The following is a 24,475-nucleotide window of genomic DNA, read 5'->3' on the forward strand; positions in this document are numbered from 1 at the left end:
GAAAGCTTATGCCCAAATAAATTTGTTAGTCTCTAAGGTTCCACAAGGACTCTTTGTTGTTTTTGTTGATAGAGACTAACACGGCTACCCAGCTGAAACATTCTTTATTGAGTAACCTAACCAACAGTTCTGGGGAACAGCATAACTATAACAACTAGGTTTGGCTGGCAAAATTCTTCAATGGGAGAACTTCAGAAAATACGGATCCTACAGAAACAAACACACTGGGTTGCTCTTCTGGCTTTGATTGATCTTTTCTTCCCCACCCCAAATGTTGTTAAATTTTTATTTTACTTTTCCCCCATTTTGAAACAATATTTACAAGAGTAATTATATGCAAAAAACAATCATGAGGAAACATCAAGATGGACATTTTGATAGACTGAAGTCTCAGTCATATAAGTTAAGTTTCCCACAAGGAGATTAATTCTATAATACACAAAATGACTGTTTATTTGTATTGTATTGCATTATATTTCTTGTGTTTGCCAATTAGTCTGTGATGGTCACACAACACTGGGAAACGTAATGAAAGATCCTATTAGATTATATGGGACAGAGTTAAGGCTGCCTGAGTGTCCTGATCTGTGTGACTTCAGATCAACTTTAATGTTACATTAACTTATTTGGTTTGCAAACAATAATTGATCTCTGTATTTACTATATCTGAGCTAATAATACAGTTAATGGTTTTTAGAACAGAACATGGTCCAGAAAGAGAGGCAATACAACAAGAGTGGTTTGCGTGCCTTTCTCTAAAGTTTGACAGTTGATTTTTGAGTTCATTTGCTTGTTACATTTGTAAATGTATATAAAATTACATTTCATAACACTTGGTGAGTGCAACATTTTTGTCCTCTAAGATGTATTGCATGACCATCCAGAACTAGTTTTGGACCAAATAATAATTTATCTAATTACTATTAAACTACACTCTGTAAAACAAGAGTGCAGGTACAGAGACATTCCTCAAGTCAAGATGTAATTTAAATAATATTGTTTAAAATGTAAGGCTGGATCCTCCCCTGTATTTATACCAGCAAAGGAGAGCAGAAAGAAGCACTGGAATGAGTTACCTAGGGAGGTGATGGAATCTCCTTCCTTAGAGGTTTTTAAGGCCTGGCTTGAGAAAGCCCTGGCTGGGATGATTTAGGTGGGGATTGGTCTAGCTTTGAGCAGGGGGTTGGACTAGATGACGGCCTGAGGTCCCTTCCAACCCTGATATTCCATGATTCTATGAAAGAAACAAATCAGGTCGGGGGATCTTTTTGGGTGACCATCTGAGTGTTTTCTAGCTCTCTGGTTTCTAGCTAGCACTGCTAAGGTTGAGAGGTGCAGCATGCTTCTCTCCTAATACATTAGAAATATCAGCAGCAAAGTCAGCAGACACTCCATGATGAGGCCTTCCCATAGAGGAAGATAGAATGCAACTGTTGGGTTGGGAAGGAATCATGATACAGGGAAGAGATACCTCAAGTGTAGCACAGGGGGACAGCTTTCCCATAAGATCAGAGCCTCTTTTCTTGGTGTTTTATGGTTTTTGGAGGCTGCATCTGTCTGCCTCTTGTAACTCCCCCATGCTCCTTTTGGAACATCTGTGATACCAAGGGGGTACTGAAGACCCACTGTATCAGGAGCCCCCAACTACAATTGTACCACCACTGAAATCCCAGGTGTTGGTAGCATTGGAAAGTGTAGTACCAGGTAAATTGCACTTCCCTCAAGAAACTAATTAAAAAAACAGTAATCTTTGAAAAAAATCTCATCATTCAGATTTAAAGGCAATAATTGGCTGCACCTGTGTGATGGTTCAACTCTTACATGAGACTGAGTTTTGTACGGTCTCTGGTCTGTTATTCCCACTGGCTTGTGTACATTTCCCTGGAGCATGAGTTAGCAATTCTGTTCATATGAATCAGCACAGAATCTCTCACAAGGAAAGTATGCCTGTCTCATAGACTGTTTTTTAAAACTTTTTAAAAAAAAACAGGAGGGCGGGTGAAAGGGTATCATGCATCAGCTGTTGCCATGGTATCTGGATATCTTGCAAGTAATACATTGATTCCAGAGCTTAATGAAATCATAATGTCTGTATCATGGGAAAATCCAAGATGCTGACATTTGTTGACATCATCTGGAATTTATACCAAACAGCAAAATCCTGAAATGTTTTTCAGAACAAAAGATTTTCATTCAGAATAGTCAGTTTTGTTAATCAAAAGGAAATGTTTCAGCATTCTCAAAATTAAAACATTTCTCTTAGGGCCAGCTCAATATTGAACTGTGTCCATCAGAACTGCCATGGTGCATCATGAGAGTTGTAATTAGGTTGCCTTTTTTCCCCATTATCTTCTATGGACTGGACTCCCCATCTTGACTACTTTTCCCAGGATACACTGTGGTCATCTGACTCCTGTGATACACCACAGCAGGCCAGGAAGAGGGGAGACTGTTTCTGTGTGGGATGACCTGAAATAAAATATTTCATTTTTATTTTTCCATAAAGAAAATAAAAAAATCAGCAACATTAAATTTTTCTTGTAGAAAATTTAGATTTTGCGGAAAACACTTTTTTTAAATCAAAAAACAGTTCTCTGCAAAATTACCAACCAGATCTAGTTAGCTTCTAGCAGCAGTTTTCTGTCAGTAATCTTAATATTATTCTTATGTGTTAAGACATTATGCATTCTCTTTATATTTAGACTGGTGGGAATTAGAAGTATTAGTAAAATAAAGCTTAATAAATGTGATTTGTATTCTGTCTCCTGTCCCCTTCCCCACTCCAATGTAATTTAAAATAGATGGTAGACTTAAGATTTGGGTGTATGGAGCATCAGCTGGTGGTTTTCTCATCATACTTTTCCTGATTTTTACATCATATCTTGTTTGGTAAGTACTCTAAATACTTTGTTTGTTTTTATTTAAGTCATTTGAAATGCATGACAGTCAAATGCATCAGTGTCACAATGATGTAACTGGATTAAAGCAGATATAAATTTGGCCCATTACTTTGGCCCAGGTGTTAGAGTAATGCGAATTCTGCAAAAAGCTGCTCTAAGCTGCATCACAATGGGGTAGAGAATCAGGCAGCCATAACTGTTTCCCTGACAGCTTGACCATTCTGCTGTATCCAAAATCTAGCCCATATATATTTCTCTTGTTCTGCTTTTTTTACTCCAGGAGTGTATGTATTAAAACAGAATTTGTGTGTTTTTTTAGGAATTTTTGTTCTAGCTACTTTTTTTAAAATCAAAGTCAGAACTACCCTTTATTTGTGACCTCACAGGTTGAGAATATAGAGTTGTTTAGGAGTGTGACATCACAAGTATAATTTATGATATCCCTTGAGAAATAAAGAGGAGTCTATAAAGTTCTGTGTACAAAATATTTCTACCTTTTTGCAATAAAAAGGGGAAAAAGAAATGAGGATTTCTGAGATACAGGCAGAATTGTTTCTAAATTGACCTGTTTCCGTTTTTTTGTGAGATATAGTTGCTCTTTATTGTTTTTGCCTTGTGTACAGATTAAGAATAAAGATTATCTACATTTCAAATAGCACCTTAGCCTGCACTCTTTACCCAGGTGATAATTCTATTGAACTCAGTAGGAATCTTATTTCAGTAAGTGCAGAAACAGTACTATAACTTGTTTTCTCAAATGTATCCATTGTATGTTAGGTGTTATGTAATTTGCGAATGGAAATAGCTGAGCATAAAGTTTTATAAATTTGTAGGGTTTCAAATGGTATCTCAATTCACATTTTTGATTTCTGAAGCATGTTTTCATTTTTCTTGCAGCAAAAAAACAAAACAGCATCAAAGTGCTCCTCCACAACAGAAGCCTCTGACCTTCGCATATGATGGAGATATAGACATGTAACATAAAAGAAATCCAAATGTATACTTCAACTGCCTTAACTGCTTACTCTTTTATACCTTTCAGATTCCTCAGTTTTTTGAGGAATTTCTTGACTTGTAATATACCAGGCAGAAATTAAATATTGCAAATGTGGAATTTTGCCTCTGGTTTATTTAAAAAATGGAATCAAAGACCTTTAGATCTTGTGAAAAAATTTCCAAATTGTTTCTTGTGAAAATGCATCTCTTCCTGTTTGACAATAGGAATAAAATAATTACGATTTTTTAAATAACATTTACTTTAAAAAAAAGCATGACAATCCTATGGAAAATGTGACATTCAATATAAATGACAAGTTTGACACTTCATCATTATGCACTATATTAGTGCAGAGTTCTTTATTCTGCACTTATTTCAACAATGAGTTTTCTAGTGTTTACGTTTAGTCCAAAAGACTTTGAAGCTGAATTGTGTATTCTGAGAAATGCAAAAAAAAAAAAAAGAAGAAGAAGAATGTGTTGAAATAACTAGAATTCTCTGGGTTTTTAAAGTTAGTGCTTTCTTATGCTGTTTTCTAGCCTGGAATATGATTTTGCTCCATTTCCATCAATAGGACAGAATAAGGATTGTTTAAATTTACAGCACAAGAAGTGATATAGGTGGTTTCTTACTGAATATGTTTTTTAAAGAGATGAATAAATAGATGTTTTGATGAATGGGTAGAGAATTTGATTGTTTAAAAATGTATTTTAAATTAGATCAAACCATGTAGATATATTTTGGCCATTTTAAATTATAATTCAGTTTAATTACTACAAACTCTGCTTTTGTAATTTAAATTTTCTTAACTGAAATATTTATAAATTCTTTTTTGAATTTAATTATCTGACCTCATTTAATATACATCTGACACAACTACTGTTTGTAAAAGGTCTTGCTTTTTTAAATGTTTGAAAAATACTGAAAAGTTACCATTGTAAACATCTTGGAAACATTTGAAGAAGATAAGTGTTTGTAATAGTATGTGTTGCAAGTAAGAAAGTGCCATCTTGTGGTATTGATGTGTATTTATAAGCAAATAAAATGTTAAAGAGAGTAAGAATTTTGCTCCCAGTATATTGAATTAAATGTGTGTTAAAGACTTTCATTCTGACCTTTCAGTATGCCTCAAATCATATGCTATACCAGATGAAAACCCTGGATAGTCCAGAGTTTTCACCTGAGTGGGTTTGGACATTGTCCCATCCTGTCTACTAGTGCAGGTCAGAAAATTGAGTTTTTCTCCTGTGGAAAATGGTGAAAAAATAACAAGATATTATTCTAATTTTTGTAAAAAAAAATTTATCTTTTCAGGGAAAAATTGGAAATCAAAAATTTTCAGCCAAAAGCTAAAGTTTTTGATTGGAAATTGAAAATTTTGATTCGGAGATAATGCTGTGAAGCCTCATGGTAGCTGTCATTCAGATCTCTCGTGCCCCTTCAGCCACTCTCGCCAGACTACATTTCCCATGATGCAACCCAGGCTCCTTTCTCACAGAAATGTCACAGTGCACCAAGAGAGAAATATGCCATGGTGCATCGTGGGACATGTCATTTGGCTGGGCACCCTGACCCACAGAGGAGAATGGGGGAATAAGAGTTGCAAACCAGAGCTCCCCAGGAGATACTGCAGTGACACTTCCGGATAGAAATACGTTGTGTTTTTGATGAAAAAAATCCAACTCTCAGCAGAGAGCAGACAATTTCTGCAAAATAATTTATTAACGTGAAAAGTCAGTTTCTGCTGAAAAACAACTTTGACAGAAAATTTTCAACTGGCCCTACTGTCTAGTCTACAGCTACTAGCAGTGTTGAAAACAGGCCCCTTACTTGGTGATGGTTGGAGCCCAAGATTTTTGTGACAATATTATCAATAAAGTAGAACTTTGAATGGGATATACAGAGCAATATGTTACAAGAGAGGAAGTAGAATGCCAAAATGTGACAACAATTTTTTGTGGGAAAAGATGCAGGCAGAATAGTTCACAGAGGAGCGTAAGGGAACAAACCCAATTAAACAAGCTGATGAGAAAAACAGTGGAGTGGGGAAGTCAGTGTAAAAAAGAAAACGACTGCAGATATTGGTTGCTGCTCTCAGCGTGAGTATTGTAGTGCATGCATTTTGAATTACAAGCCCATCTGTGATGCTTCATTCTCCCCATGGTCATTGCTCGCCAATGAATATATATATTTTTCAGTTATAGGTCCTTGTTTTTCAACCACAGTTGGTAGCATCTGTTGTAAATGATCAATGTATTTATTGAACTGTTCTACTATGAGATGTTACTCAAAAAAGGAAAGGTCTAAATAAGAGATCAGTTGCTTGTCATTATTGGTTTGCCTTCAGTTCACAAATACTGTGAGAGTTGGTGTTATATCAATTTATAGACAACCTGTGGATTGGAAGATTATTATTCTTCAGTATAATAAACAGATCTGTACAGAGAACTTCTCTTTAGATTGGGCATTCCTTATTTACAGTGTTAGAGTAGATATTCAGGAGATTTATAACCAATTAACTCCTTGGGCTTCTGTGCTGCACCACTGTGGTTGAGGTCATTGCTTTCAGAGACAAGCAATAATGAAACAAATCATTTCCACATTAAACAGCAGTTACTGCTAATATTACATAGATTCCTAGATTTTAAGACCAGAAAGGACCATTATGATGATCTAGTCTGACCTCCTGCACAACAATTTTAAATTAATATTACATCTAGTCCAACAATTTGTGGTTGAACTAGACTGTGGAATTAGATTGTGGAACTCACTGCCACATGAAATCATCATGGCCAAGAATTTAAGATTCAAAAAGATACAGGTATCCAGAGTTTTCAAAATGTGTGATGATTTTGGAAGGGATGTTAAACCTCATGCTTTAGGATTTATACCAACTTCTAAGATACTGGATGAGACCTAGTGTGGGGAATGGAGTGGCAAATTATCACACATCTGTCTACTGCTCCTTTCTCTGAAGCACCTTGTTGCTGGCCACTGTCAGAGACAAGATGCTGGACTAGATGAACCTTGGGTCTAATCCAGTCTGGCGATTCCCATATTCATGACTAGACCGTATCTCTAGTCTATCTCTCAGTTGATGCAGCTCCCTCTATTTTTTAGCTGTTATACATGGTTTAGACCTCACTCTAAAAGTGTTTAGATCCACATTTTCTCAGCTATGGTACTGCCATGTTCCTTTCAAAGAACACAGGATAGGAAAAGTGAGTCACACAAAATGCAGTAGAATACAAAAGCCAGATTGTCAAGAACCTTAGCTGTGCAACTGTTAGTCATATGCACATGCACCTCATGAATTGTACTCATAAATAGGGTGTTTGCACAAATGTGGTACTTGTGCACTCATTTAACTGTGCTTAGTATATAACTTCGTTTACATACATGAATGGAAGGAAAGGAGAGAGATATTTTAAATATAATTTTAACTCTACTTCTCAATTGTGAAGCAACAATTCAGAAAGAAAATAATGTAGTTCAGATCCTTTAGTGTATTGGTCTTATTTCTGACCGCTTGATTTATTTATCTGGCCCCTATAACAGATTCAAATTTCATTTGAAAAAATTAAATGTTTAGCCTTATGGCTGTGAAAATGACCTTTCACATGTAACCCAATGCAATATGGAAAACATAGTTCTGAGACACAGGTGAACTGCCACCATTCATCTCAGTGGGGTGTTAATTCTGAATCCTAATTATGGCTATTTACATTTAAGTGGTATGGATTAAATTCTTATCCCATTGAAAAGAATGGAAAGCTCCCATTTATTTCAATCTGAACAGGATTTCACCCAATCTTTATAATTGTCTGGTTTTCATTCATTTACAATGTTTAACTTGGACGTTGTCTTAGGGCATTTTTAGTGCTGAGAAAACAGAACTCAGAAGGTGATTCCAGTGGAAGACTTTAAATATAAACCTTGGTGTAAATATATAAATGAAATCTATTACATTATACTTTGAAATTAAACATGCATGGCCTATATTTCAGAGGTGTTGAACGAACCTCATGCCCATAAAATTCAATGGCAGCTAAACATGCTCAATACCTTTGAAAATCAGGGCAGCTATAAAGCGGTAGGGCAAACATGGCCCTGGTATAAGGAGGGGCAACACCAATGATTTCAGTGGAATTGCCCAGTTTAAAACAGAGTTGGGTTTACCACAGCTGACCTGGTTCTAAATCAGTTATTGCTTGTTGTTTAATCTTGAATTGAAATTGAGAGACATTTCCTACTCCAAAGTCCAAAGAGCACAGGCAAGGTACTTCCTCAAAGTTGCAGAGTTAATGAAAGACTTTCCTTCCTGTCAGAGTTACACATAGTCATTATTGAGAGCTGTCACGGTTCCTCCCCCACTCTGAACTCTAGGGTACAGATGTGGGGACCTGCATGAAAACCTCCTAAGCTTACTTTCACCAGCTTAGGTTAAAACTTCCCCAAGGTACAAATTAATTTTATCCTTTGTCCCTGGATCTCCACTACCACCACCAAACTCTAACTGGGTTTACTGGGAAACGTAGTTTGGCCACGTCTTTCCCCCCAAAATCCTCCCAACCCTTGCACCCCACTTCCTGGGGAAGGTTTGGTAAAAATCCTCACCAATTTGCATAGGTGACCACAGACCCAAACCTGTCATTGAGAACAATGAAAAAGCATTCCGTTTTCTTACAAGAAGACTTTTAATAGAAATAAAGAAATCACCTCTGTAAAATCAGGATGGTAGATACCTTACAGGGTAATTAGATTCAAAACATAGAGAATCCCTCTAGGCAAAACCTTAAGTTACAAAAAAGACACACAGACAGGAATAGTCATTCTGTTGAGCACAGTTCTTTTCTCAGCGATTTAAAGAAATCATAATCTAACACATACCTAGCTAGATTACTTACTAAAGTTCTAAGACTCCATTCCTGGTCTATCCCCGGCAAAAGCAGCATACAGACAGACACAAACCCTTTGTTTTTTCTCCCTCCTCCCAGCTTTTGAAAGTATCTTGTCTCCTCATTGGTCATTTTGGTCAGGTGCCAGCGAGGTTACCTTTAGCTTCTTAACTCTTTACAGGTGAGAGGATTTTTTCTCTGGCCAGGAGGGATTTTAAAGGGGTTTACCCTTCCCTTTATATTTATGACAAGAGCAAAAGACAACAGAAGTGGTATCATGCTATTCAGCTACCATAGAATCAGCAATTAACAGTAAGAGGCACAAGGGATAAAACCCCATTCACAGCTGCATGCTCCTATCCTGGGCAGATACTTGGTTTATATCCAGTTTTATGAAGCTGGGTAGACATCACTTATTCAAGGGCCAACAATGTGCTTGATGTTATTTGATGCACTGAGCTACCTCCTGACAGATACTTAGTTACTTTCATTTATGTGTTGGCATCGCTTGTACAACTAGCCGTGCCAATAAAGATAATGCAATTTGATTTGAATTTGTAACACTTTTAGTAGGTTACAGTTCCAAGCTCAGGCTGTGCCTACAATAGGAGCACTTTACTGGTATAAGAATACTAGTATCCTATGCCAGCAAAATGCTCCTCATGTGGCCGCAGCTAAGTATGGTAAAACCACTCTCCACACAGAAAACAAGCTATACCAGGGACTTCTGCCAGCACAGCTGTGTTGGTCAGAGATCACACCTCTTATACCCATGACCAATAGAACTATGTGAGCAGTAGTCTAGTGAAGACCTGGCTGTAGTCAATCATAAAACCTAAAGTAAGCCTCACAGTGTTCACTGTTCTTTTCCCTTTGGCTCCAAGCTCATCCAGAACTAAAGTGCAGTTCTTCTCTTGCTTGGCTCAAAGCAGCCACCCTCCTTCACCCACTCTTGTACTAAGACCTAGGCTAAGTGACTGCTATTCATCCCCCGCCCCAGATGTGAGCCAAAAATGAAGGCCTGATCTATATTCAGTTTTTGTACAATTATTTTGGTTAGGGTGGTGATATTTTACTGATATAGTTATACTGGAATTGCTTCTAGTGTGGATGCAGTTATGCCAATATAAACATGCCTTATATCAATATAGCTTATTCCTCTTCCTATACAGAAGCAGCTATGCCAGTATCCATGCTGGGGGGCTTTAACAATAGTTAAAATGGTAACACTTGTAAACGAGGCCTTACAGTATCATATGCATGGATTTGTTGCTTGGACTACACCCATAAGCAAGACTTAAGGATTTGGCTGGTTTTTAATTAAAGGAAGAATTAAATTGTGTAATTTTGTTTTTTCATACTCAGTAGGTATGAACAAAAGTCTTAAAATATATATGCTATATTATTGGTTTGGGGGCCAATCTGCTGTTTTTTGTATTTTGTATGCTGGATACAAGTTTTATTTACACTTGAGGGAAAAAAATGAATGAATAATCATAATGCTAATCACAGTTACTGTACGTCTGCTGTATAGATTTTAATGTGTCCAATTTTTATCTTCCAATCTAATCTAGTTTATACTTATTTTAAAATGTAAGCAACCCTTGCTTATGATATAATAAATGTCCTAGGAAAAAATTATAAAAGCATATTTCCCCCCTGCCCTTCCTCCAGTAATTGCAATCATTACCATGGTTTGTTATAATAGAATGCAAAGTGGACTGTGGACAGATGTGAGTTAAAGCAATTTATAGGATTTTGCTTGGCTTTAAGGCAATGTTTTGATGGAATAAAAATAGAAATCAAGATTCAATTTCCTTCTGATAAAAAATGTTAATGTTGTTCTTTGCTTTATGAAGGTTCACATTTTGAAAAATTCTGCAAAACAACTCTTTCAATGGCAAGCAAATTAATTGGAACACAAAGCACTAATTGTTCAGGTGGAGGAAGGTAGGAATTGAAAAGCTACTGTTGGTGCAATTCAATCGTTGCAGAAAGCCTAAGTAATTAAGTTTTAGCTGGCTTTCCTGCAAGGGCTAGGGATGAATACAATCTAGCCTTGGTGCTATAGCATGGCTATTACTCTAGTCTTCAAGTCAATGGCCTTGAAGTTGCAGGTTTTAACACAATTATAATGATATTGCTTAGTTTTTTTCAATAGGAGCCAGCATTGTGTTAGCTCTGAAATTCATACTAAATGGGATGTTGAATTAGCTGCAATGCTGATAGTGCCTATTGGCAGGCAGCATACCAAAGCAGGCACCATTGTGTTCATTTGGGGCCTGTTCCAAAGTCAATAAAAGAAGAAACAAGAGCAAGTATATGGATTATATCACCAAACAAACTGAAGCCGCTGCTATAACAGGGGATAATAAAACATTTGACAAAGTACTAACGGGCAAGGAGGGCCAGTCAAGGATAAATGAGGAAAGCCTTTAACAACAAAGAAAATAATGAGGGAAGCACCTTCAAGGAGTACTAAACAGACCAACACCACAAGAAACTACTGACTTTGACAAAAAAATGAAACACCCAAAACGAGACATCATAACAGCTCACAACACAAACAAATGAAAGACAATACCAAAGTTTAACCTTGGGAAAGCTGTGGGTGAAGACCAAGTCACTGGGGAAATGATGAAAGCTTCTGATGAGGAGACCCATTGATAAAATCACCAAACTCTTCAACAAAGTACGGGACCAAGAAAAGTCATTAGAAACAATGGCATCATAGTCAAATTACCCAAGAAAGGTGACCTAAGCTATTGCAACAGCTGAGCGAGGTGAGAACTCCAGGAACTCTCGATTCAAACCTTCCATTGGAAAGAAATGGAATACAAGAGGTGAGTCAATTCATGTACGTTGGCAGTAATGTGCAAGCCAATGGGGATGTCGAGAAGGAAATAAGTTCATGAACTCGCATTGTGGTAGCTGCATTCACAAGCATAAACAAGATTTGGTTATTGAATATCTATAACTCAAAGAACAAACTGTGACCTTCAGCTCTGGTTTATTTCCAGCTTTATGACCTTCAGCTCTGGTGGATTTCCAGCTTTCACATCTATCTGTTAAGGTGGAAATATCATGTAAGGTATAGACAGACATGTAAATGCCTTCAAAAGCAAATGTCTTAGAAAAATACTAGATATTAAGTGGAATGAATTTGTAACAAATGCTAAGGTTCATCGAAGAGTGCAATAACCCTTTATCTTTAAAGTTAACCAGCAAAGAAGATGGAAATATCTTGGATATATGTTAAGAATGAAGCCAGATTGTCTGCATGCCACTCATGCCATTGTCCCGTTGGAGGATCAATCAAAAGGGGCTGACTGAAAGAATCTCTTCATCTAACACTATTTAGAGAAGAAAAACTTATGGGACTTAACAACATAGAGGTCATGCAAAAAGTGCCCCCAAATAGACAGGGTGGGGGGGGGAGCCTTGTTCATGCCCTAAGCAATGTTTGAGGGTGTGGGAAGAATTCATATGTAGCTTGACTTTAATGGAATTTGCATCAGGCCCTTTGTGGCTTACTATTTATTGCCAATGTAATACTGACAGACCCCGGTCATCAGCGGGCGGGATCAAACCTGGGACCTTTGGAGCTAAATGCATGAGCCTCTGCTGCATGAGCTAAAAGCCATATGGCCCTTAGCTAAGGCTGTAGAGCAGACTCATTTTGCTCTCGCTAAGTGGTCTCCATGCCACTATATGGGACAGAGCATCACATCCAGGAGGTGTTTGGGTTTAACTTACTTAGAGCTTTTCATCTTGAAAGCTCTTTTCAAACAGTAACTAATTAAGCCTTGTAACACCCTCATGAGATTGAAGTCATGTGACCTAATTATTTAAGTTATTTGGATTTACCTTGTGCATTCCCACTCTGTGATTGCACTGTAGAAAACAAGTGGTGATGGGTACTTGGGCACCTTGAAGATCAAAAGTGCAAGAAATTATGCTACTGCTGCTGTCCCTTCTCCAGCAGAAAGGTTGTGGTGGAGTTTTGACTGCTGGTGACTCACATGTTCTGTAGGCCAAACCGTTAGTTTGCCAGATATGCCCAAATTTACTTCAGTGGGGTTTCGTGTCTCTAAATAAGGGCAGAAGGTGGCCTGGTGACTTCAGTTTCTGGACCTTTCCTCTCACCACCTTTCAAATTTTTAGAAATATCATGCAAATAATTCAGAATAGACTTCAGTAAGTATTTTTTCCATTTAATGAATGTTTGAACAGTTTCTTGACAATCAACATTGATCTTCTCTCTACACAAAGGCCTCACAATGAAATGGGTAACACAAAATACAAGTGTCAGGAGCCTTGTTTACACTAGTTGGTTTTTCCTTAAAATTTTCTACCCAGCTAAGAATGGTGAGAGCTCTAGCATAGACACAGAATTGGGGGTGACTGTGGTTTAAACTGCTGTATCTCATCTACACCTGTTCTGAGTAGGCCTAGAAAACACAACAGTTAAAACATTAGCAGCATGTCTAAAGTAGCTCTCTTTCTAGTGCGCCCATTAGTAGAAACAGTGATAAAGTGTGCAAAAAAGGTCTAGACAGGGTAATACGGTAGCAAGTATCATTTAGTCTTAATTTTATCTCACCCGAACTATTCATTTAATTGAACCAATAACTGCTTTCATCTAACAGCAAAATCTGCTAGTCTTCCCGGGGGGGGATTTATTATTTTGTCACTATACCAATTACGATTCTGATTTCACCACTTTCCCTCAATGCACAACACTGTGCACTCAGAAAAAAAGCAGAGCACTAGCTTACACCAGACTGTACATGGTGGACACATGTTACAGAGAGTCGTGAAAAACAACCCTTTCATCTCTGTAGTGCTGATAAACCTAGTACCAGCTCTGCCCAAAGCCATAGGCGTTAGCTAAGAAGTGACAAACTCATAGCTGGAAACCAAACCAGCTCATGGTAGTTTTGCTCAAAATAGGTATTAGTTTTATAAGAATGTATTTAGTGTTCAAACTCTATGAAATGCTTGGAATTTGCTGCATGCATTAATCACACTTGTCATGTCTGTTTTCTGTGCTTTAAGGAAATATGTACATTTTGCTTTATAGCTTTGAAAATGTTTGCTCTAAACTTGTAAACCCAGGTGCGCACTCTCTCTCTCTCTCTCTCTCTCTCTCACTCAAAAATTAAGTGAGTCATCACAAGACAAAAACTTTAATTGCCCCATCCACCCATGGAGAATTATATGCAAAAAGCCTCATCCCATTGGTTTCAGAGCTGGAAGAGCAAAATAAGAATAGTTGACGCTTGAGAAAAAGATTTTTCATCTTTTTTCTGTTTGAACTTGCACGGAGCCAGAGACATTAAATTAAGGCAGAGATCCCCAGGGGTTACCCCTGCATCTGCCCTGAAAGACATTTTGAATTGACAGATCACTACAACTCTGTCACTTTTAGGATTTCGATTGCAACTTTTGCATGTATCTGTTTGCTTGCTTTAACCTGTAAATAACTTTCTTATTTCTTTTTTCTAGTTAATAAACCTTTTGTTAGCTTATTACAGAATTGGCTACAGGCATTGTCTTGGTGTGAGATCAAAGATACCAGTTGATCTGGGGGTAAGTGACTGGTCTCTTGGGATTAGAAGCAATCTTTATTGTGATTTTTGGTGAAAGTGACTATTTATCGCTAAGCCCAGCTTGCCGTAGACTGGAGAGTCTAAGGGGACTGTCTGTGACTCCATGGTAAGACTGTTATAGTGATCAAGGAATTCACATTTGTCGCTGGGTTGCTGAAATCTAATTATGGGACATTCTACCAGTTTGGGGTGTCTGCCTTGTTTTTGCCAGTCTGCCCTGAGGTAGGCACTCAAGGTCACAAGCTACTTTCAGACTCTCTCTTGACTGACTTGTCTATTCTATGGCTATAAGAATTAAGTTAGGTCTGGTTTCCCATTGTTTTGAAGTACTATGGGATATTGCCACTTTTTTTTCCAACAGTAAAATAAATAGTGTTATATGTTTGTAAATTATTTCCTGTATGGTACAGCTACTGCATTGTATGACAAAAAATGTCAGACTCAGATAGTTAATGCAATCAGCTGATGAAGCCTAGGACAGTTTCAATTGAGATAAAAGGCTCTAATGAAGACATTTGTAGCAAGTGTCACATCCAATTTGCTTTGTCTATTTATCTCTTTCTGAAGTAATGCTGATTTGCAACAATTATTTCTCACCGTAATGTATATTAGTATAAAACTGCATATTAAAATATCTATTAATTTATTGGTTTCATGCTGAATAACTTTTAGTCAGATTTCTCACTAAAACAAACTGCTACCCTCATTTGAGAGGACAGGATACATTTACATTGTGCCACCATAATTCAGACTTTTCTACATAAATTTGGTCATGCAACTGTTCACAATCTTTATCAAATTTTGTCTTCAATAATTAGCATGATGTGCTCTAAGGACCTGAACTAAAGTCCAGTGAGATTATTAGGAGTCTATTCATTTACTTCAACGAGCTTCAGATCAGACCCTGGACTAGAATTTCCATTATCTATTCTTCAACCATACCTATGAAATGCATGACTTTGTGGCTGTATGAAAATAACCCCCAATCTCTGTCTTTACTATGCTGCACAGTAGGTTTAAAGTGCTAAGAGAATATCATGTAAATATGAATGGTGGCCTCTATGTGCAATTAGTTTGAAGGGTCTCAGTTCCAGCACCACATAACAAACTTACCACCACTGGAAGATTCAGAAAAGATTCACAGAATTGCCAGCCCCAAGCATTCAAAAATCATGACTCAGGCTCCTAAAATCAGGAGACTGGCTTCAAAAATTATGTGATTTTAAAAATAACCTAATTTGCCTTCTGGTGTGGTGCTTTTGAAATGCATGTTCCCCACACCCATGAGGGCTAAAAACGTACTATTTTAATAAAAGGAATGCTGAGATTCTCACATGAATGCACAAATGGGGGTTTTGCATTATGCACGAATGGGGGTTTTAGGAATGTGATGGGGTATACAGATGCCACACTGGCCAGGCAGGAGTTAATAAGAGCCTGTTTACAAAGTCAGGCGCACCTGGCTACTCCTGTGAGCGGTGTCAAGCTGGGAGGGAGGAGATAAAAGAGGAAAAGACCAGGGGAGAAGGAGCTGAGCATTCACGTTAGTCCCTTGAAGGGGAGGCCTGGCTGGGGCCAAAGGAAAGCTACAATTCCTTAGATAAAGTCTGGGCTCAGGCCAGAGGCTATCTTGAGATTGCTAGATGGCAAAGCCTCCCTGGAGCAGGTAGGGCTGGCACAGGGCCTTTACATTTTCTTTTCTCCCTTTAGCTAACTGATCTACTTTTCCTGGGATCTGCAGAGGAGTGAGCCCAGGAAGGGACTGAGAGAAAGGGCTTGAGATAGGCTGAGGTAAAAAGTAGCCCAAGGAGGAAGTAGCGGATCTGAATAGACAAACTGTAGTTGCTTGCTACAGGGACCTTGATCTGGAACCAACAGTAGAAGGGAAACACAGGCTTGTCCATCAGCCACCAAGTATGGTGATACAAAGACCTCCAGTAATAAGAGTGGAAAAACCAAAAAAGCCTGAAATTGGGCTGAAGATCTGGTCTGAAGCCACTGAACCACTGTTGTATTGAACCTGTTGTATCCCAAAAGGGGTGGGACTGTACTTGTCCCAACTATCGGGCTGAGTCACAAGAAGAAGTAGACCACCTCAGAATTAGAGGGGCTCGGGGGTTACTAGCAAAGGGATGTGCCAGAGTAACGCTGACAGACCCCAGTCAGTGATGGGCAGGATCAAACCTGGGACCTTTGGAGCTTAGTGCATGATACAAGTGCTTAGTGCTGTTAGCTAAGGCTGTAGAGCAGACTCATTAATCTCTCTCTCTATGTGGTCTCGGCGCCACTAGATGGGACAGAATACCACACCCAGGAGGTGTGTGGATTACACCAGCAGTGAGTTACCCTTTGTCATATTAATTTCAATGGAATACACGGGCCCAAAGAGTCAAAGGTGTTAACATGACCCTGAAACTGTCCAACATTAAACAATTTTAAACAAGGTTCGGGGGTTAGTATAACAGAGACCTCTGCCTGCTTTAGTACAATGGAAAACACATCATTAAAAATCCTTTTTAACCTTCTATTAAAGATACAGACAAAGCAGGCAAACCAGTTAAGTAACTTGAAATGTAAAGTATTAAGTAAGACTTTCATGTTAACAACATTTTTGTTCCTTTTCCTTTAGCTGGAAAGAGTTTTTAGAAGGAACCTCCCCACATTTGACAATCTTTTAGATGAGCGACAACGTGGGTGAGGTAATATCTTTTATTGGACCAACTTCTGTTGCTGAGAGAGACAAGCTTTTAGCTCTTCTTCAGGTCAAAGCTCTGTGTAAACTTGTAAGTTTGCCTCCCTCACCAACAGAAGTTGGTCCAATAAAGATATTATCTCACCCACCTTGTCTCTCTAATATCCTGGGACAAACAGGACTACAACACTGCATATAATCTCTTACATAGTAATAACTATCCTTTTTTGGGAAAAGAGAAAACAATTAGTTGAGATGTGCTTGAGCTGTTCTTGTTGCTGTTAGAGTCTGGTCCCATTTCCTCCAAAACAAGACAAGTACATGCAAAAGAGGAGAGAAAAGAACAGCACAGATAGAAAATGCAGCTTCTGTTTCTGGCTTTGATTCTCATTTCAGTCCCACTACTGGAAAAACAGGCATGTCTCTTGTTCTTATTAGCCAGTCTGAGATCTGGCTGTTTAAGGCATTGCTTTAGTTGTCTGCCTCATCAGAGGCTTAAAGCAGCATCACATGACATATAGTCTTGGCCTGCTAGGCAAGACTATTAGACTGGAGGGGGAAAAGGAGGAGGAATAAGAAAGAGAAGAAATAAGGTGGGAAAGATAAGGAACATGCAAAAAGTGTGTGTGTGTGACTAAGTCTCACATCCCACCTGGTATTTGAGTGTAACTACTTGGGGTTTAGAGAGCATGGCCCCTTTAAATCTTTTTCCTATTGGGGAGGGGGAGCAGTGAGAGAAAGGAGGGAAACTTGTGGGGGTGTCTCTGGAGCCCAGGGAGAGAAGGGCTGCAGCAGGGAGGCCCTGGACAAAGTGAAGGAGGGAGAACCTGCCTGAAGCCTGGGAAGGACAGAGCAGCCGATCGGGGACACCCCAGGACAGGAGCCAGGAGGAGCACTGTGCCAGGGAGGAATTGCCCGAGGAGGACAGGCCAGAGCTGGACCCAGTATCACTGCCGCCCAGAGCTGCATGGGGCTGTGAGTACTGGGGCTTGTGACTCTGCATTGGGAATAAGGAGGGAGGCTGCTAGTTAGTTAAGTGGGGAGGTTGTCACTCTGTGTGGCTTTCCAGAGAGCGGCAGAAGAGGGCACCGGAGGGGTTTGTTGGGGAAAGTTCACTGGCGCCAAAGACGACCAGGAGCACCCAAGACTCAGCACTGGACTGGAACTTTGCTCAGGACTCCTGAACTCTGTGTGCAGACACATTGCTCAGTGTCTGCCCTTTCAGACTGTGCTACCACTGGGCCTGTGGGGCCTTGGTTTGGATGCAACCCTGTTCTACTGCTCCTCCTACATTTCCCCTTGTCGTTTTTCTCCTCTCATCCCTCTGTAAATAAAGATCTCCCTTTGTTATATCCATTGTACTTTTCCTGTGGGTGGGTGTGTTCACTCTGGGGGGTTTGGAACAGATGCCCCTGGGGTGGAAAGAATTTTTCCTGCTGCATTCCTGCACGTGCCATCTCTTGGCCCGAGCTGCCTGCAGAGCAGACTCCATCTTGGCCACGAGGGCGCTAAAGTTACATGAGATTCAACCGGAGTCAGTAGAGGTGACAATATTATCTGGGTTCCTTTCTCTGTCCTAGTCTGGTCAGGACATCTCTGATGAGCAAGATAACAAATGCCCAGTGGTGTTACAGTAGATCCCAGGAGCTCAGAAAATGGCAGAGGTGGCAGCCATGACAGTGAAGCTTGCTCTGGCCCCTTCTTTCTGTCAGCATTTTGTTGCATTCCCTTCCCCTATCAAATTTCCCAAAAAAGTGTTTTCTTTTAAGACTCCCAAAAGGGGGAGTGGTGGACAGAGTAAGCTGTCCTCGCATTATTTTATAGTAAATAAAATAGGCCTAATTTCTGACACACTAATTTTGATTCAGTGATTTTTTCAGTCCTACAGTTCTCTTGTTTACTGGGCATGATTTTTCCACAGATCTTGAGTTATATCAGTCGGTCTTTTTTTTTTTTTTTTTGGACTAATTCAGTCCATCTGATTCCCTTTTGCATCTTTTCCAATCAGCATTTGTTGTTGTATGTTATTGTGACATTTTATAAACTTTTGTCTGCTTTCCCACAATTGAGCTCATCCTAAAATTAGGGTAAATTTTTAGGACCAATTGTTACCATACCTTCTACATGGAAAAATATAAAATATTGTGTGACTTGTGATAAAACCACGAGAGCTGGCAGCACTGAACTCAACAGAGAGGCCAAAAACTGCATAGGCCATGGAGCTTGATCTGCCCTGCAACCCCTGGAGAAAGTTTTCCCCAGAGCACACCTAAGGCATATTGGGTGTATGTGGGAAGCTTGCTTACCCTTCTGTGGCCTTGCAGATAAAAAGAGGGATTCATTCACCAGGGCTTCATGAGCATTAAATCTACAAAATAGTTAAAAGTCAGCTTGCAGCTGCCAACATGTTGACTTAAATTGGCCATTGGCTGCAACAGCAGCAGTTATGCCAATGTTGAGAGCTTTGGAAAATGCCACCCTGAAAATGCTTTCAGTTGTAATAACCTGAAATTCTATTAGCAACAGAGTGAAGAACCCATCTTTAATAAACTTTTTAACCTTTATGGTGATTTTAAAGGGGAAGGAAAAGTTCTTTGAGTGATGTAAATCAGCATAGCTCCATTGACTTTAACGCCTGAAGCCTTCACACAGTGCACAATAGAAACAAGTAAGTCCTGTGCTTTCTTTTTAGCAATTTGTCTTATACTTTTGTCCTGTTTTCTTAGTGCCTATCATTGTTTAATTTAGTTTTTCTTTTGCTGTGCCTTTGTTGAGTTTGATTGTTTTCCATAAAGCTTGCAATCAGCTTTTTAAAAGAAAAAAAATCTAAGGGAATCTGTTCATCCGGCCACTTTTTCCTCCCTTCCTCAGTTCCAATTCTGATGCTAAATTAATACATATCAGAATTGCCATTGGCTTTTTCCACATCCATTTGCTTAATAAAACAAGCTTGCCAGATCAGTTCTACTTTGATAAACCCAGTGAGGAAAGAGCACTTTCTAACTAAATGTTGTTTTATGACTTGTTTGTGACTTCAAAATCCTGTATACAGTTTTAAAGACAATTTATGCCTTATTGCCCTTGAGTCATTTTATGGGAGACTTGTGTTGCTCCAGACATAAAAATGTCACCCAACAACATGATGAATATTAAGTAGGTGCTTGAATGAGAATGAAATGAGACGCTCTGATAAATCCATTTAGTATAACAGATAGAGAAGAAAACTGAAACATCGGGGATGTGTTAAACTGTGAGTGCAGGCAAGACTATTTTACTGCATTCTTATCAAATGACTGACCTCACAATATAGATCTGCAAAACTGTAGGGAAGTGCATCTTATGGGATAATGTTTCCTGCTAGCTTCAGGAGTCCCTGCCCAGGGACTAGCTTCAGGAGTCCCTCACCTTGAAGGAAAGCTTGCATGAAAATAAGGGACCAGATTTAGTTACTCACTTGAGTAATCCCTTACTCCATGGGTAGCTTCAATGCAAAGGATGAGTATGAGTAAGCATGGCAGAATCTGGCCCAGTATAAGTTTGTTATTAGGATAAAGGAGGGGACAAAAATCTATTTGTAGAAGAGCCAGCGTTAGCACCTGCCCCTGTCAGTGAAAAGTGAAAAGAAAGGCAGGTATGGAGGCATCAGTAGCAAATTCCAAGTTAAGCTTGTGTTGAAATTTTCACGTAAAGCAGGACCAAAAATTCTTCTGATTCACACTTGAATGAATGAATGTAGTGTTCAAATTTCATCCAACAATGTTTCGGTTGACAGCCGTGCATTTCCTGTGTCACTCTTTTTTTTTTTAGTAAGCATCCTATAATGTTGAAATTCGGGCTTGTTTTTCTCACATTTCCTTGGGTTCTACTGGCTAAACCACCAGTCTCCACAAACTCTAACTCACACCAGCATTCTGAGGACACCTCAGACATAGGCCCCCTGACCATTACACACCGAGTGTGTAAGAGCTGATCTGTAGGAGGGCAGAAGGGAAAGTGGCAATGTGGATGGAGGAGGGACAAAATATGTCAATGTTAGTGCCTGCTGATTGTCCAAGATGAGTGTGGAGACACTTAGCTGTGGAATGGTGGAAGGGAAGTAGTTATGGTTGAAAAGGGAACCTGATGGGCAGAGTGCAGATGGGATGCCTGTTGCTGAATGGGATATCAAGTCTCAAAGTGTTTGTGTGGAAATCACACACCTGGATCGATTGGCCTTCAGCTGTCGTTAAGACTGTGCCGATTGCAACACGTCCGCCATTCTTCTTGCACTCTCGACTTTCTTCTCCACATTCGTCCGAAACGTTTAACAATGTCATCTTCCCATCTTCTTGGAGGCTGGCCAGGTGGTCTTTTCTGTTCTTGCGGGTACCACTCAGCAATGATTGTGGTCCACCTATTGTCCGTGAGCCGAGCTGTGTGGCCCGCCCATTGCATCTTATGTCTGCTTTCCACGACAATATCTTTCACACCGCTGTGTTCTCTAATCATTTCATTTGAGATGCGATCTAGAAGGGAGATTCCCAACACAGCTAATTCCATTGCCCTTTCAGCTACTGACAGCCGCTGCTCTTCTCTCTTCGTCAGTGCCTACATCTCACTGCCATACAACATGGCTGGCAGCACTGTTGAATTAAAGGTATTTGCGCATGTGGTCTTTTCGATTTTTCCTTTGAGGACATCTTTGATGGAATTGAATGCACACCATCCTGCCTGAATCCTTCGCAACAGTTCTCCATTCAGATCTTGGCGCATATTGACTTCTTGGCTCAAATATACGTACTGTTCCAATTCTTCGATTTCTTCTCCTGCTACCATTATTCGGGCTTTTCGTAAGATGTCTGATCGCATATATTTTGTTTTACAGCGGTTCATTTTCAGGCCGACGTGACTGCTTTTCTTGTCGAGTCTTCGTAGCATGTTCTGCAGTTGGTTGGTGCTTTTGGCAATAAGCACGATGTCGTCTGTGAATCTGAGATGAGATAATCGTTCTCCATTTATGTCAACACCACTCCTCCAATTGATCTTGTTCATAACCATTTCAAGGCAGGCGGTGAATAGTTTTGGTGAAATCGTATCTCCTTGCTTCACGCCTTTCTCGATTGGATGCGGAGAGGATTTTTGAGGAGAGTAATGTCTGTTGCACATTCAGTATTGGCTTTCTTCAACAAACTGATGTACTGTATGTTAATGCCCTGATCTGTGAGCGCCTTTAATATTGCATTAAACTCGATACTATCGAAGGCTTTTTCATAGTTGACTAAAGCAATGCACAGCGGCAGTTTGTATTCCCTTGCTCTTTCTAGGAGCTGGCTAAGGGTAAATATATGGTCGATCGTGCTGAAATTTCTTCGGAATCCTGCCTACTTTCTCGGCTGTTGTTCATCCAGGCTCTGCGAGAGTCAGTTCATTATCACATTTGTAAAGAGCTTGTAGATGTGAGAGAGCAGGCATATAGGGCAGTAGTTCTTAAGATTTTCTCGATCGCCCTTTTTATGCAGGAAGATGGTATTCGACTCCTTCCAGCTTGATGGTATTCTTCCTTCTTCAAGATATCGACTGAATCTTAAAGCGAGGGCCTTCCAACGTTCTTCGCCTCCTGCAGAAATCATTTCTGACGTTATTCCATCTTTGCCTGGAGCTTTTCCCTTCTTCATCTGGTGTAGTGTGCTTCAGACTTCACTGACAGTTATTGGGGGGATGCATTCTTCTGACTCTTGGAGCGTTGGGAGAGGGACATTAATTCTTGATTTGAACAGTTCTGTATAGGAGCAGACCTCCTCCATCCCTGCTCTGTCGATTACTGTCTCTCCGTTCTTGTTCTTCAATGCTGTTACGCTCAGTCTGTACTGCGTCAATTCCCGCTTGCATATCCTGAGGCTCTTGCGTGATTCAGCTGTTTTGAGGAGCTTTTCCTTCTGGAAGTTCTCAAAGCCGTCCTTCAGTTTTCACTGTATAAGCTTGTACAGAATGGAGTACTCGTGGTTGTTCTCCGAGCTCCTTTTCATGTTTCTCCACTTCTCCAACAAGCTTTTCATTTCATTTGAGATTCTTCCCTTTGCCTCCTTCGGCTTTTCAATTTCAGCTGCTTTTATACAACGTCTCACCTTGTCGGCAAAGATACTATAGTCCTCATCACATTTTTCCATGTGGCTCCAGTCAAATCCAGAAATCAATTTCTTCAGCTTTGCTTCATCAAATGTATTCAGCCACTGTTTCCTGTTTGCCATCTGGAGTGCCTTCTTTTCCACCGCTTCGTCAAAAATCAACTTTGCTCTAAGCAGGTGATGTGTGGAAATATAGGGCCAGATTATTCCCCCCACCCCCTTTGGCTGTTTTGCACTGCACAGCATCCAGAAAGCTGCCATAGTGGGACAGCTAGGGATTTGCCTGGCATAGAGGAACTCCCAAGTGGCAGAAAGCCGTTAGCTCTATGCTACCTGCTCTTGGCCTCCTGGCATAGGGGACAAGAGGGGGCATGGCCAGGGATGACCTTGTACTCTCCAGATCCACAGCAAACAAAATCGTCTCAAGGGCACCGTTACTCACTGCAGAACTTAGAGCAGCAATGAGCCTTTTCTAAGGAGACCTGTGTGGAACCTCAATTTTCCATTTCCTGGGAAATCCTGTGAGTTTTGATTTCTTTTTTCCATCGGAAACTGAATGAAAACAAATAGAAAATGAAAGTTCCCATAAATTAAATTTAAAAAAAAATCATTTTGGCTTGATAGAAACATTGTGTTCTGCTTTTGACTTTCTAATTTTCTAAAGTTTAATATAAAAAACAATCAATTTTGATTAGAAAAATCACCCCAGAAGAAAAACAATGAAATATTCCTTTCCAAAAATATCCAAATGGGATGTTCTGCCATTATAACGAATGCTTCATTTTGTTTTTTCTACAAGAAATTTTGTCAAAATTGATACTTTTTTCTGAATTGCTTCAATTTCAATGAAAATGGAATTTTGTTGAAAAAAACAACACTTCTGAAGAAAACTTTATGACCAGATCAAGCTCCAAAGTTTTATATGAACAAAAAATACAACTGGGTGGAATTTTTCAACCAAAAATTTTTTTGGAGGGGAGGGGGCAAAATTTCCTATTTGGAGTGACCAAAACATTTCACAAATTCATGTTGAAGTTGCCACATTTTGTCAGTCAAACCTTCATTTTTTGGTCCTAATATATTTGTAAAATATTTTCTTGTTACCCTCTATATCCCTAGGTATTTTAACCTCATTTTGTACCTTGGGCTTTCTAATTTTGTCCCTGCACACTTGTAGTGTTGGTTTATTTTATATTAATCCTTCATAATTTGATCTAGTTTCCACCTTTTATATGCCTCTCTTTTGAGTTTCAGGCCACTGAAAATCTGAGG

At 39.4% G+C, this 24,475-nt stretch overlaps 1 protein-coding gene across 2 annotated transcripts in view; it reads left to right on the forward strand.

The window, feature by feature from the left end:
- Positions 1 to 6,345, forward strand: part of THSD7B (thrombospondin type 1 domain containing 7B) — a 536,363-nt gene extending 530,018 nt beyond the window's left edge. For both annotated transcript variants that reach the window (XM_075117806.1, XM_048870341.2), the window contains 2 exons: positions 2,802 to 2,889; positions 3,798 to 6,345. In XM_075117806.1, coding sequence (XP_074973907.1) covers positions 2,802 to 2,889; positions 3,798 to 3,879 — 170 coding nt within the window. In that variant the 3' untranslated portion in view covers positions 3,880 to 6,345. The remainder of the gene's footprint in view (positions 1 to 2,801; positions 2,890 to 3,797) is intronic.
- Positions 6,346 to 24,475: the final 18,130 nt, after the last annotated feature.

Source organism: Caretta caretta, chromosome 11, assembly GCF_965140235.1.
Source record: "Caretta caretta isolate rCarCar2 chromosome 11, rCarCar1.hap1, whole genome shotgun sequence".
Lineage (NCBI taxonomy): Eukaryota > Metazoa > Chordata > Testudines > Cheloniidae > Caretta > Caretta caretta.